The sequence below is a fragment of the Perca flavescens genome, chromosome 23, assembly GCF_004354835.1.
Source record: "Perca flavescens isolate YP-PL-M2 chromosome 23, PFLA_1.0, whole genome shotgun sequence".
NCBI classification, from domain to species: Eukaryota; Metazoa; Chordata; class Actinopteri; order Perciformes; family Percidae; genus Perca; species Perca flavescens.
In genome coordinates, this window is record NC_041353.1 from 1,914,849 (window position 1) to 1,928,836 (window position 13,988).

Consider the following 13,988-nt stretch of genomic DNA (forward strand, 5'->3'; position numbering starts at 1 on the left):
GTCCCTGTTCTGCAGGTATTCCACGCAAAGTTAGAAGTGAGTCCTCGTTTAGAAGAAGTCTCCCGGCTTATCCTGCCTTGTTACTGACTGAAGTTGGAGAAACAGCTAGCTAGATTATGTGATCTTACCTAGGTACTGAGCATATGCGACTCCCAACAAAGATGTTACAGAAGTGAGATGTCTCACTCTGTAGCTAAAACCGAGACCTGAACACAGGGTGAAAAGAGGAGCTGCAGCAATGTGCAGTACAACAAAATATGGTGTTTTTTGAAAAGTAAACCATGTAAACCTATTCTGGTACAATCTTAAAATACAATTATGAACCTGAACATGAGCATAATATGGCCACTTTAAAACCCAGCTGTTTTAGAATTTTTTTTTTCTTAAAATAGAAGTATATATTTGTGTTTTTAAAGGTAAGAACCAAAGTGCTTGGGGCTTTTTGCCATATACAGGGTAGGGAAGTAGGACAGTACTGAAAGACGGACATATGCATTGTTAGTTTTGGTCTTTTTATGGGATTTGTTGACTAGTAGAAAAGGAATATCACTAACCTTATCCATTAAAATAGTTAAAATAATCTGACAAATGTATATCTACTTGCTTGGACTTAGATAGAGTTAACTGAAGTAACTATCTCTAGTGCATGGCGGAGTCCACACCACAACTATAACGACAACGACAGTGGAGAACGATATCTTTGGGATCACTTTCAGAGCGATTTGATGTAGGCTGAGTCCTTTGCAGCTGCCCGGGTTCGATTCCGACCAGCAGACTTTTCTGTCATCCCCTAGCTTGGACACCAGTCGAACTTAGCCCCGCCCACAACATCTGAGGTCGGGAAGTTCGGTCTGGACTTGATCCGTTGTGGAGCAACTATGCTCCAACCAGAGCTGTTTGGACCAATCAGATTGTCAGGGGGGCGGGCTTTATATACTATGATGGACAGATGATCAACAGTAACGTAATCAACCACGTCACCAAAGAGCGCTTGGGTTGAATTTGTTTACGACTACCGTTAGGGCCGCTCGATTATGGAATAAAATATAATCACGATTATTTCGGTCAATATTGAAATCACGATAATTTAACACGATTGCTCGTTGACTTCTGGAAAGATGTTGCAATTATTAAACTTAAAACTTAAAACAGTGTGAAAAAGTAAAATCACCAATAAAAAAACACATACAACTGTGAAATTTGCCTATTTAAACTTTATTTTTTCATTCAGAACACGAGAGAAAATAAGAGTTTACTTACAAAACGTAATGAGCTTAATAATAGTTTTTTCTCGATTATTCAGTTTTTGTGATCGTTGGGACCCGAAATCATAATCACGATTAAATTTTGATTAATTGCACAGCCTTAACTACCGTTCATATTTATAATGCCCCATAGTTGTCAAAAGGAAGGGGAGGGACTTTGCCTCTCTCTGCTGCTACACCATCACGATTAACTTTATTTTGAAAGTCCTTCTCTCTCTGTTTCCTGTAGAAGAACGTCCTGCAGGGCGAGCAGAGGGATCACGTGTGGAGCAGGGAGGGGTTTTACGCCATCGTCCTCTTCTTCACCATCTTCGTCATCGTCATCACCTGCTTGATGGTAAACCACACACACACACACACACACACACACACACACACACACACACACACAGACACAGAGAGACACCCACATACACAGACACAGAGAGACACACACATACGTAGACACACACACACACACACACACACACACACACACACACACACACACACACACACACACAGACACAGACACACACAGACCGACAGACAGACACACACACACACAGACACACACACACACACACAGACACAGACACAGACAGACACACACACACACACACACACACACACACAAACACACACACACACACACACACACACACACACACACACACACACACACACACACACACACACACACACACACACACACAGAGACACACACAAACACACACAGACAGACACAGCGACACACATGCACACACACAGAGAGAGACACACACACAGATACAGAGAGACACACACAGACACACACAGACACAGCGAGACACACACACATACGTAGACACACACACACACACACACACACACACACAGACACACACACACACACACACACACACACACACACACACACACACACAGACACACACAAACACACACAGACAGACACAGTGACACACATGCACACACACAGAGAGAGACACACACACAGATACAGAGAGACACACACACACATCTACACACAGACACACACACACACGGACACAGAGAGACACACACAGACACACAGAGACACACACACAGACACACACACTATGACACTACGATGGATGGATGGATGGATGGATGGATAATAATAATAATAATAATAATAATGCATTTTATTTGTAAAGCGCTTTATTTAACACTGAAAAACACTTTACCTTAACGTTTAAAAAGGACATACACATACTACGAAAACTCTCACACTAAAATATACACATTATAAAACAACTCCTTGTGGGGAGCCTCACTGAACAAGCCAAAGCTTAACCCTAAAGATGCTAACGCTGTGGAAGCCACAATGTCTCCCTGTCAAGGTGGTCAACTCTGATTGGTCCTCACAGAGATGGAAGTTCAATGCACGCACAGATCAGCACAATCGCTGACCTCATTCAACACGTTTCTAAACCGACTGCTCTGATCAACGCCGTTAACCAATTCGGGGCCTTCAGACAAAACACACACACACATGCACACACACACACACACATGCACACACACACACGCACACACACACACACGTTTCTAAACCGGCTGCTCTGATCAACGCTGTTATCCAATTTGTGGTCTTCAGACAAAACACATGTAAACGCACAAACACACATGCGCACACGCACACAAACACACAAAAGTATTTCTAAAAAGAGTAAGAATTCAAGTCCTACATACAAAAATGTAAAGCCCTTTTTATGTGGATGTATATGGTCTACAAATACAATTTAAAAACATACAATAGTAATGAGTAATTTCATTAATAGAAGGTATTTTAATGTAAATTGATAATGCAGTGTACTGTGTAATACTAATATAAGCAGTGTTGCATTGTGACATTTGATCCACAGGAGGGAGCTGCTGCACAGAGAAACCAGAGTCTGTGCAGCAGCTCCCTCCTTCTGTCAGACCTGCATGGAATAATAGAACTATTTACGACATAATAAATCTAAATAATGACATATTTTGATCCTTTTCTCTACAGTTTTATTCCCCACTTACAATTTATCCTGTAATCATATCAAGGAAGCAGCTCGAAATGTGCGTTTTCAAAAAATTTTATTCGATCATCTCGGCATAATATTTGTAATTTAGGGGGCGTCCTCGACTAAAGAAGTTCTTAGTCGACTAACACTTATATGATTTAGTCGACTAATCGATTAGTTGATTTAATTGACAGAGCTGTGCTCTTTGAGAGGTGGTTAAGACTAGAAAAGCACAATATAAATGTAGTTAATTAACCATCTGTAAAACTGAGTTTCTCCACAATTAATCCTGCAAAAGCACCACTTTAAATCTTGTGTTTACCAGAAATGTGCTCACAAGTTTCTTGGAAATAAGTAATTAAGCATGAATAAGCATAAAAAATGACTAATCGACTAAAGAAATCTTAGTCCACTAAGACCAAAACTACCGATTAGTCGACTAATCAACTAAGAGGTGGCAGCTCTAGAAATTTAGGTGTCTTCACTTGCTTCCTTTTAAAGTATTGTGATTTTTTTTTTTACAGTACTCACGCTAACTGGATGTCATAATTTCTTATCTCCGGTCTGATCTGCAGGTTTTGTACCGACTGAAGGAGAAGGTCCAGGTTTTAGACAGACAGCTAAAGGCCCCGCCCCCTGTTCGCCACCTGACCCCGACCGTCCAATCGGACTCCGCCCAATGGTCAAAGGGCGCCAAGGTCCAACACCAGACCGCCAAAAAACTTTGTTTGTGAGCTCACGTGTAAAGCATCTTTATGACTCAGTCTCTTCTTGTTCTCCAGTTTGTGACGTCAGGAAGCATGGTCCAAGCTGAGCTCCCTCCAACTGTAGCCACGCCCATTCGCCAGCAGCAGCCAATCGTAGCCGGCCGTCGCCTGGCTCCTCCTGTCGTCCCTCTGCCCAGGTAAGTCAACACAACGTCAACGTACATTTAAAATGAGCTACGTTGTACTTAAGTAAAAGATCATCAAAGTAATAGTATATTTACCTAAGTCAGATATTTTATACACCTCTGTATACAACGTATAAAGTTCCTCAATTTGAATACATTAAAGGTCCCATGACATGGTGCTCTTTGGATGCTTTTATATAGACCTTAGTGGTCCCCTAATACTGTATCTGAAGTCTCTTTTATATAGACCTTAGTGGTCCCCTAATACTGTATCTGAAGTCTCTTTTGTATAGACCTTAGTGGTCCCCTAATACTGTATCTGAAGTCTCTTTTATATAGACCTTAGTGGTCCCCTAATACTGTATCTGAAGTCTCTTTTATATAGACCTTAGTGGTCCCCTAATACTGTATCTGAAGTCTCTTTTATATAGACCTTAGTTGTCCCCTAATACTGTATCTGAAGTCTCTTTTATATAGACCTTAGTGGTCCCCTAATACTGTATCTGAAGTCTCTTTTATATAGACCTTAGTGGTCCCCTAATACTGTATCTGAAGTCTCTTTTATATAGACCTTAGTGGTCCCCTAATACTGTATCTGAAGTCTCTTTTATATAGACTTTAGTGGTCCCCTAATACTGTATCTGAAGTCTCTTTTATATAGACCTTAGTGGTCCCCTAATACTGTATCTGAAGTCTCTTTTATATAGACCTTAGTGGTCCCCTAATACTGTATCTGAAGTCTCTTTTATATAGACCTTAGTGGTCCCCTAATACTGTATCTGAAGTCTCTTTTATAGACCTTAGTGGTCCCCTAATACTGTATCTGAAGCCTCTTTTATATAGACCTTAGTGGTCCCCTAATACTGTATCTGAAGTCTCTTTTATATAGACCTTAGTGGTCCCCTAATACTGTATCTGAAGTCTCTTTTATATAGACCTTAGTGGTCCTCTAATACTGTATCTGAAGTCTCTTTTATATAGACCTTAGTGGTCCCCTAATACTGTATCTGAAGCCTCTTTTATATAGACCTTAGTGGTCCCCTAATACTGTATCTGAAGTCTCTTTCCCAAAATTCAGCCACTAGAGCCAGTCCCACAATGAGCTTTCCTTAGGAGGGGGGGCAAGGTGGAGGGTGGGGGTGTGGTCTTGACCAACTGCCACTTTGCTCGTTTGAAAGCCATGATGTCTCTCTCTCTCTCATGGGGGGCCAAATTCTCTGGGAGGGCAAAGCAGAGAAAGGGGAGGTAACCTTGCTCCTTATGACCTCATAAGAGAAGCTTCCTGATTGGTCCATCTGAGCTTTCATTTTCTCAAAGGCAGAGCAGGATACCCAGGGCTCTGTTTACACCTATCACCATTTCTAGCCACTGGGGGACCATAGGCAGGCTGGGGGAACTCATATTAATGTTAAGTGAAATTTTTTATGCCATGGGACCTTTAAAGTAAATCTCCTTGTCACTGCCCGATGTGAGTTGAGAGCAGATGTGAGTCGCGCATGTGTCACTTTTCGACAAGTAGCCTACAAGATGCTAACGAGAGACTTATGTAATGTCACTACAGTAAAAATGGACCTACAACGAAGGCTGTCACTTGAATGGCGTTTTGAGCTAACGTTAGCAATCAAACAATCATAGATAGCTAAAACGTTTATTATTTTATGGGTTTCACAAATTTCAGTAAGACACGTTATGCCGTAAACAGTTTAAATCTGAGCATGTGCGACTCTTTCTCTTCCTAGCTCCGCCCCTGCCCCCGTCGTCAGCAGCAACGACCACGCCCTCTTGGCCAGCGTTGCCCCGGTGACAGCCAATAACGAGCTAAAGCCCTGCCCCTCCCCCTTCAGGATGAAACCTGCTGCAGGATTGCAGGAAAGGTAAGAAGAAGACCCCGCCCCCTCTGCATATCACTCTCACTCTGGACACAAAATTAACTTTATTATAACAACAATAATGAAAACTTTATTTACACAGAACTTACAGACAGAGTTCAAAAAGCTTTACGTGGTTGAGTTAGGAACAATAGATTTCCAGACTGCCACAAAATAATAATAATAATTATAATAATCATAATGCATTCAATTTATATAGTGCTTTAGGTACTCAAAGTCGCTTCATAGAGCAGAATAGCCGATCACAAAGAAGCTCAATGAGGTGAGTTTTCAGGGCCTTTTTATAGACAGGCTGTGTGTGTGTGTGTGTGTGTGTGTGTGTGTGTGTGTGTGTGTGTGTGTGTATATGTGTGTGTGTCCTCATCTTTATAGTTCAAAAACAGCAGCACTCAAGGACTTACTTTTTGAGAGTGAAGCCGTTCTCCTCTATAAACAGGAACATTTCATTTACATTAGAGCTGCTCCAAGAAACCATGTGAACTCTAATGTTCTTCAGATTACACCTAAACCATTAGATTAGATTAGATTACAAATACAAATATTACGGTGCAAATCCTCCATCATAACCGCAATGCTCCAAGGTCCAAATGCGTCTGGCTTTTAAAGGGAATGGGAGATGATCTTGTAGTGGAAGTTTCCTTTGCAGCAGGGGGGAAGAGTTTTCAGAGTTTAGTAAATTGAAACAAATAAGACAGACTGAGACTAAAACCAAGTTGGGTTTTTGTATTTTATTAAAAACATATATATATATTTGCAAATAAAGGAGCAACATGATTTCACAAAAGGCCGCAGCCCAGTGTGGAGTCAGTTCCTCCAATGAGTGAACAGAAACACCAGGCTTATATGCATCTTCAGAGTGACAGCACACACACACTTGGCTTAGTATGACGCTACAGTTTTGACAGGCAATCTGATACACATGAAGACAATCAGAGAAATGCAAGAGATATCTCGGAGTCATCTCACCTCCTCCTCCCTGTATGACTTTCACCCCCCAGTTACATCTTAACTGGCATGGGAAAACATGAGATAGTTTTGGGGTGACCTTGTACCTTTATCGGTTCAGGCTAACAGTGCTCACATAATGTTCCAGACTGGATGTCTCACAAAGTTAGAATCAAAATCTACATGTGGAAAATGAGATAAACTCTTTCAGCATTTGTGAGAGAAGTAAAGTACGAATTAAACATAAAAATATAAGGAATTGTGCTTAAATGTAATTTTCCCATTACAATCTCTGGTACCCCTTTTCCACCAAGGCAGAGCTGGTGCTGGTTCGGAGCCAGAGCCTATAGTTTCAAATCGGTTTGTTTGTTTTTCGACCACCAAAGCACCAGCTCCGAACCAGTAAAAGTGGTTCTTAAGTAGCACCAAATCATCACCGGGCCAGAAGTAAGAACCGCTTACGTCATCGGCTTGGAGCGGGGGTTACCGTGACCAACAAGACGAAGAGAAACTTGTGACCGCCATTTTTTAATTAGCGGATAAACACGATGGACGCGATTAAACAACAACAGCAGCAGCAGTGGTCAGAGGAGGAAACAAGCTGCTTTCTTGCACTATAAAGGCGAGCCGAGCGAATCCGTTGGATCTGCCGAGTTTGGACGCCGATGTAGGTCTGCAAAGCCACGAACATCAGCAGCAAAGCAACGTTCGCCATTGTTGATGGTCTGTGTGTGTTTGTTTGGCGCCACCGTGCTAACGTTGCGGGGAGAGATGAGATGTACAGTACAGGCCAAAAGTTTGGACACACCTTCTCATTCAATACGTTTCCTTTTTATTTTCATGACTATTTACATTGTAGATTCTCACTGAAGGCATCAAAACTATGAATGAACACATATGGAATTATGTACTTAACAAAAAAGTGTGAAATAACTGAAAACATGTCTTATATTTTAGATTCCTCAAAGTAGTCACCCTTTGCTTTTTTATTAATAAGGGAAATAATTCCACTAATTAACCCTGACAAGGCACACCTGTGAAGGTAAAACCATTTCAGGTGACTACCTCATGAAGCTCATTGAGAGAACACCAAGGGTTTGCAGAGTTATCAAAAAAAGCAAAGGGTGGCTACTTTGAAGAATCTAAAATATAAGACATGTTTTCAGTTATTTCACACTTTTTTGTTAAGTACATAATTCCATATGTGTTCATTCATAGTTTTGATGCCTTCAGTGAGAATCTACAATGTAAATAGTCATGAAAATAAAAAGGAAACGCATTGAATGAGAAGGTGTGTCCAAACTTTTGGCCTGTACTGTAAATAGGAACATGTTGGCGTTATTTCGTCACTTATTGGGAGCAGTAGGATTACTGGAACCAGTCACCTGCAGGTTCTGTGTTGGCCTGATGCCGCTGGAGCCGTCAGACAGCATTACAGCACACACGGAGATGAGGAGGATCTGTATGGACTCTGGGGGTTACGGTGAATAAGCTAAATTCCCAATAAGTCGGCGTGTTCCTTTTAAAGTTGTCGGTAGCTGCCGACGGTAGCCTTTGAGCAGCAAAGTGAATCAAATTATTTCCCTCAGTATATAGCTACCTGTGAACTAGTAAAGATAACAAGGCAGCAAAAAAAAAGTCATTTTCTAGTCCCAGTACAGGTGAATAATGAGTGTAAACGTTCCATTGTACCAACAGTGGTTACATAACCTTTGAAACGAGCCAGAGCGTTTCTTTATCAGCTCTTTCCCTAACTTTCCCTCTTAAGTAGTTTCATAACGGCAAAGAAAACATCTTTATCTTTGCCTACGCTCGGTGTTCGAGCACTTTAGCCTTTATCTGCTGCCCCGTAACTCTTCCTTTCGACTGGCATTTGAACCTCGGAGGCCGTTTTGTTCTGGTTACATCAGCGTGATAGAGTGTGGAGAACACGCTGTGACTCTTAAAGGTAAGACAAGGAAGGCTCAGGGTGAGAACGGGATGTTTTTCTTGGTGTCTGTGGCTCTCTTTGTGTGTGTGTGTGTGTGTGTGTGTGTGTGTGTGTGTGTGTGTGTGTGTGTGTGTGTGTGTGTGTGTGTGTGTGTGTGTGTGTGCGTGTGCGTGTGTGCACTCTGGATGGCAGCCAATCAGCAATCAGACGAATAGGAAGTACCGGCATCCTGGAGAGGAAGCCGGCCGACACGTAGCCAGACGAAGAGTACACACACACACACACACACACACACACACACACACACACACACACACACACACACCCGACGCAGCACACCTTGCCTTTTCCTGTACTGTTACATATTCACCTTAAAGTTCAGTGAGATCAATTTCTCCGTTATAAAAGGGTTAGGGTTATACAAACACATGCTATTTAATGGATTTAATCCAATTTTATTGAATTAAAAATAGTATAATTTATTTTTTATTTACACTTATTTTATTTTTAAAATCCACTACACAATGCAACCATTTCGTTAATTTAATAAAATGTATTATTAATTTCAATCTTAATTGAATGTATTTGAATTAGATTTAAATGAAATAAAATCCACTATAAAATGCAATCATTGAATTAATTTAATTTAAAAAAAAAAGAAATTCCCTTCACTCATAATTTTGAAATAAAAAAATCCATTAATTTTAATTTAATTATAAAATGCAATCATTGAATTAATTTAATAAAAAATAAAAAAATTTAATTTATTTTTAATTTGATTTGATTTAAAAATGAATATAATATAATATTTAATATAATATTAAAATAATTTAATAAAAAAAAAGGAAATTCCCTTGACTCATCATTTTGATTTGAAATAAAAAAAATCCAATAATTTTGATATAATGATAAATCAACGATCTTAGTTTCAGATTTTCAACTTTAGTATTTCATAATTTACATTCAGTAATTCTGATGGTTTTGATTCTTTCCCCCCCCACCATCAGACGTGGCTCTAACGTCTCTCTGGTGTTGGACATGTCGGCTCTCGGCTCTGTGGAGCCCCTCAGCGTTGCCGTGGTAACCCCCCGAGAGGCGGCGGCCAGGGAGTACCTGTTGGCGGCCGGCCGGCCTCTGACGCGCCCGCAGCTCCGCGACATCGTGGTCAACACGCACAAGCTGCACGCCGAGTTCGCCGTAAGTCGTTCCGTCTCTTGGTTCATTTTACGTTTGCACTTTTAAAAAAATATTTTTTTATTTAAATGTGAAAGGCAGCGGGGGGGGGGCTTGAATGATAAAACACAAGGTTGCAAGTTCAAATCCTTCCCATTGGTGAGTTGACTCGTATCCTGATTTCCAAATTTCTTGGAAAAATACCTGTTGGAACTAGTGCTGCCATCTCTTAGTCGATTAGTCGACTAATCGGTAGTTTTGGTCTCAGTCGACTAAGATTTCTTTAGTCGATTAGTCATTTTTTATGCTTATTCATGCTTAATTACTTATTTCAAAGACACTTCTGAGCACATTTATGGTAAACACAAGATTTAAAGTGGTGCTTTTGCAGGATTAATTGTGGAGAAACTCAGTTTTACAGATGGTTAATTAACTACATTTATATTGTGCTTTTCTAGTCTTAACCACCTCTCAAAGAGCACAGCTCTGTCAATTAAATCAACTAATCGATGAGTTGACTAAATCATATAAGCGTTAGTCGACTAAGAACTTCTTTAGTCGATGACAGCCCTAGTTGGAACCTAGCCTGACGCAGTCTGATGCTGCTCCATTGGGCTGTGATTATGGGGCGTGTCTGTGCCTGTAGCATTGGTATCGAAAACTGTCAATATTGGAAATTTGGCATCAAAATCTCTCCCTGTTTAAAGGACAATTAGTGCGCTAAAACTGGTCACATTCGATTAGCATGAAAACACGTTGACTCGGTACCCATGTGTTATTAACCCCTAGGTTCATTTTGTGGTGGAATTGTCCTTTTTTGGGGGTTGGGCGGGGGGGGTTATCTTCCCCTGAATAGAGAGCCTCAGCCAATTTAATATTTGTGATATTGAGCTGTTTGTTACGCTTGCTAAAGAAACGTTATTTACCGGCTGTGTTTTATTTTGGAAAGTTCTTTGTCTTGCGTTTCAGTTTGCCGTATTTTTATTAAATGCTAAAAACAGAAGAGATGTTTAAATTCCTACAAACTCAGATATAGAATAATGGAGGGTATGGATTCTGTATCAATATAGAAAATGTCCAGACCTTCTGCATTGAGACATTCCAGTTGTAGTATTTGGTATAAAAATGACAATGTGTGTTTGTGGAGTGTGTGTTTGTGGAGCGTGTGTTTGTGGAGTGTGTGTGCGTGCAGGTGTCTGTTATTTCTTTTCCACATTTCTAACATTAATTTCTTCCATCTCAGGAAATTCCCATGAATTTCATTGATCCCAAAGAGCTCGATGTTCCAAACAACGGCACCAAGAACAGATACAAGACCATACTGCCCAGTGAGTACACTCTCTGTGTGTGTGTGTGTGTGTGTGTGCGCGCGCGAGTGTGTGTTTGTCTGTGTGCATGTGTGTGTGTTTGTCTGTGTGTGCGTGTTTGTGTGCGTGTGCGTGTTTGTGTGCGTGTGTGTGTGTGTGTGTGTGTGTGTGTGTCCTCATCTCTCATTTCCTGTTGAACCAGGAAGTTGTTTTATTATATGGGAGGGGCTCTAAGTCAAAGGCCAACAACCCCAAGGACGAGCTAATATCGCACCTCCCTCTTCCCTGAACACACACACACACACACACACACACACACACACACACACACACACACACACACACACACACACACACACACACACACAAGAACATGAACAATGCATTTTCCTCAGAGCAGAGAGAGTTTGTTCTCACACAGCCAGCCAAACATTATGTAACATGTACACACACACACACACACACACACACACACACAGTGATAGTTTTTAGTTTGTGCACTCATGTTTTGGAGAGGGGGCATGATTATCAATACAACATTGGGGGGGGGTCCTTCCTTCCTTCCTGCCAATCAAGAGAAGGAATGCTCCCCTCGAGCTGCTCTCAATCAAATTCCTTCCTGTGGTCAAGTTTCTGTGTCGTCTTGTCTCAAGTGTCCACTGCTCTGTCCGAGACTGTCTCCAGGACTGAGTCCAGTTTGAGTTTAAGTGTAAGAGGGACTCGAAACCAAGTCAGGACTGAATTTAATAAGGGCTCAACCCCCAAATCTTAAAGGAGATCAAGACCAAGTCAAAACCAAGTCTTAAAGAGGTTCGAGACCCATTCAACACCGGATCTAAAAGAGACTTGAAACCAAGTCAAAGACTGAAGCTAAAAGCAGACCCGAATTGATTCAAGACTGAGCTTAAAATGGGCATAAGAATACAATTTGAAAAGACTTTTAAACTAAAGTCTAAAAGCCGATCAAGATTAAGTCCAGATTGAATCACAAATGGCCACAACACAAAAACATTACTTAAGTTTGAAAGACGTATGAAAAAGCCAAAGACCAGGTACCCGAAGAGGGTTGGGTCGAAAAAGGTTTCAAGATCAAATCAAAGACATTTCTGACTTAAACTTAAACCCTTTTTACTCTCTGAGACTAACCCAGTGGATTAAGACTAACCCAAGAGTCCAAAAACTAGGGATGCACCAAATCCAGATTTTTGGGGTTTGGCCGAATACCGAATCCACTTGTTAAGATTCTGCTGAATACCGAATCCTCCTCCCATCCTCAGTCCATTAACACAGTCAACACATTAATGAAGTAAACAACGTCCACAGCAGTGTATTTTTCATTTAATTTAATTGTAATTGTTAAAAAACAAAGAATAGGCAACATTATGCATCTAGTTAACTCAAGTTTTTAGCTGTGACAGAAAACCGAAAACCGCCCAATATTCGGCCGAATCCTGGATTTGGTGCATCCCTACCAAAAACGCATAAAGACCAAATCAAGACTAAGTCCAAAATGGAATCCCAAGAAAATGGGAAAAGCTGACCGGATTAAGAGCAGAAACATTAAGATTTGATCAAACTGTCCATTGAAATGCTGCAAAATGTAAATGCCTGATCTAAATCGTTCTTGTCTTTTCTTCTCTTCCTGTTCTTCTTCCCTCCGTCGTTGCCTCCTTCCCCTCGTTTCCTCACCTCCTCTCCTCACTGTGTGCCCTAGACCCTCATTCCAGAGTGATCCTGAAGTCAAAAAGCTGCAACGACCTGCTGAGCTCCTACATCAATGCTAACTACATACGGGTGGGTAGAAGCTGATCAAATACAGGGTTCATACGTTTTGAAAAAAACCTGGAAAAGTTATGGAATTTGAAAAATGCAAATTCCAGGCCTGGAAAGGTATGTTCATGGAATTGTTTTTAACACAGCATAATAATATGTGATTAATAAATGTATTTCACGTGGTCTTAACCTCAGCGTTGTATTCAAGGAGCGATATTAAGAGTCCCACTATGAACCACATACATTATCATTCATTTTATAGTTAAACCTCTGAGGGTAAACTTTAACACTGATTAGTATTCTTATTGTCAAATGTCGACTGACATTCTCAGGAATACTTAGTCATGGAAATTTGCCAAAAAGTCATGGAAAAGTCATGAAAAAGTCATGGAAAAGTATTGGTTATATTGCGTATGAACCTTGTCAAATATCTCATTAGAAAAAAAAAGAATAATGGACGAAGATTTCAGGTCTGAAAAGTGAAGCCAAAGCTGAAGCTCTTTAAAGCTGCATTCTGTCTGACTTCCAGCAGGGGGCGACTCCACTGGCTCCAAAAAGAAGTCTGTTTCTTTAGAAGTTTATGAGAAAATGAGCCTACTTCTTGATTTATTTCCTCAGTAAACATTTTCATAATGGGTTTATGGTCTCGATTGCTAGTTTCAAGTATTCTTCAACACAGCATGATGTTCATTGAGTAAATGATGGTCCCATTTATTTTAAAACCGACGATAAAGCAGGGGATGCTTTAGGACCAGTCAGTCAGGACAGAGGCTTAGTGATGCTAACTGTGCTAACACTGGGGACATTAAAA

General features: G+C 40.7%; 1 protein-coding gene across 4 annotated transcripts in view; it reads left to right on the forward strand.

Annotated features, from left to right (window-relative positions):
• Positions 1-13,988, forward strand: part of LOC114549989 (receptor-type tyrosine-protein phosphatase R) — a 64,252-nt gene that overhangs the window by 39,544 nt on the left and 10,720 nt on the right. For all 4 annotated transcript variants that reach the window (XM_028570385.1, XM_028570384.1, XM_028570387.1 and 1 more), the window contains 7 exons: positions 1,495-1,602; positions 3,844-3,966; positions 4,051-4,172; positions 5,900-6,034; positions 9,932-10,121; positions 11,341-11,425; positions 13,119-13,198. In XM_028570385.1, the coding sequence (XP_028426186.1) occupies positions 1,495-1,602; positions 3,844-3,966; positions 4,051-4,172; positions 5,900-6,034; positions 9,932-10,121; positions 11,341-11,425; positions 13,119-13,198 (843 nt within the window). The remainder of the gene's footprint in view (positions 1-1,494; positions 1,603-3,843; positions 3,967-4,050; positions 4,173-5,899; positions 6,035-9,931; positions 10,122-11,340; positions 11,426-13,118; positions 13,199-13,988) is intronic.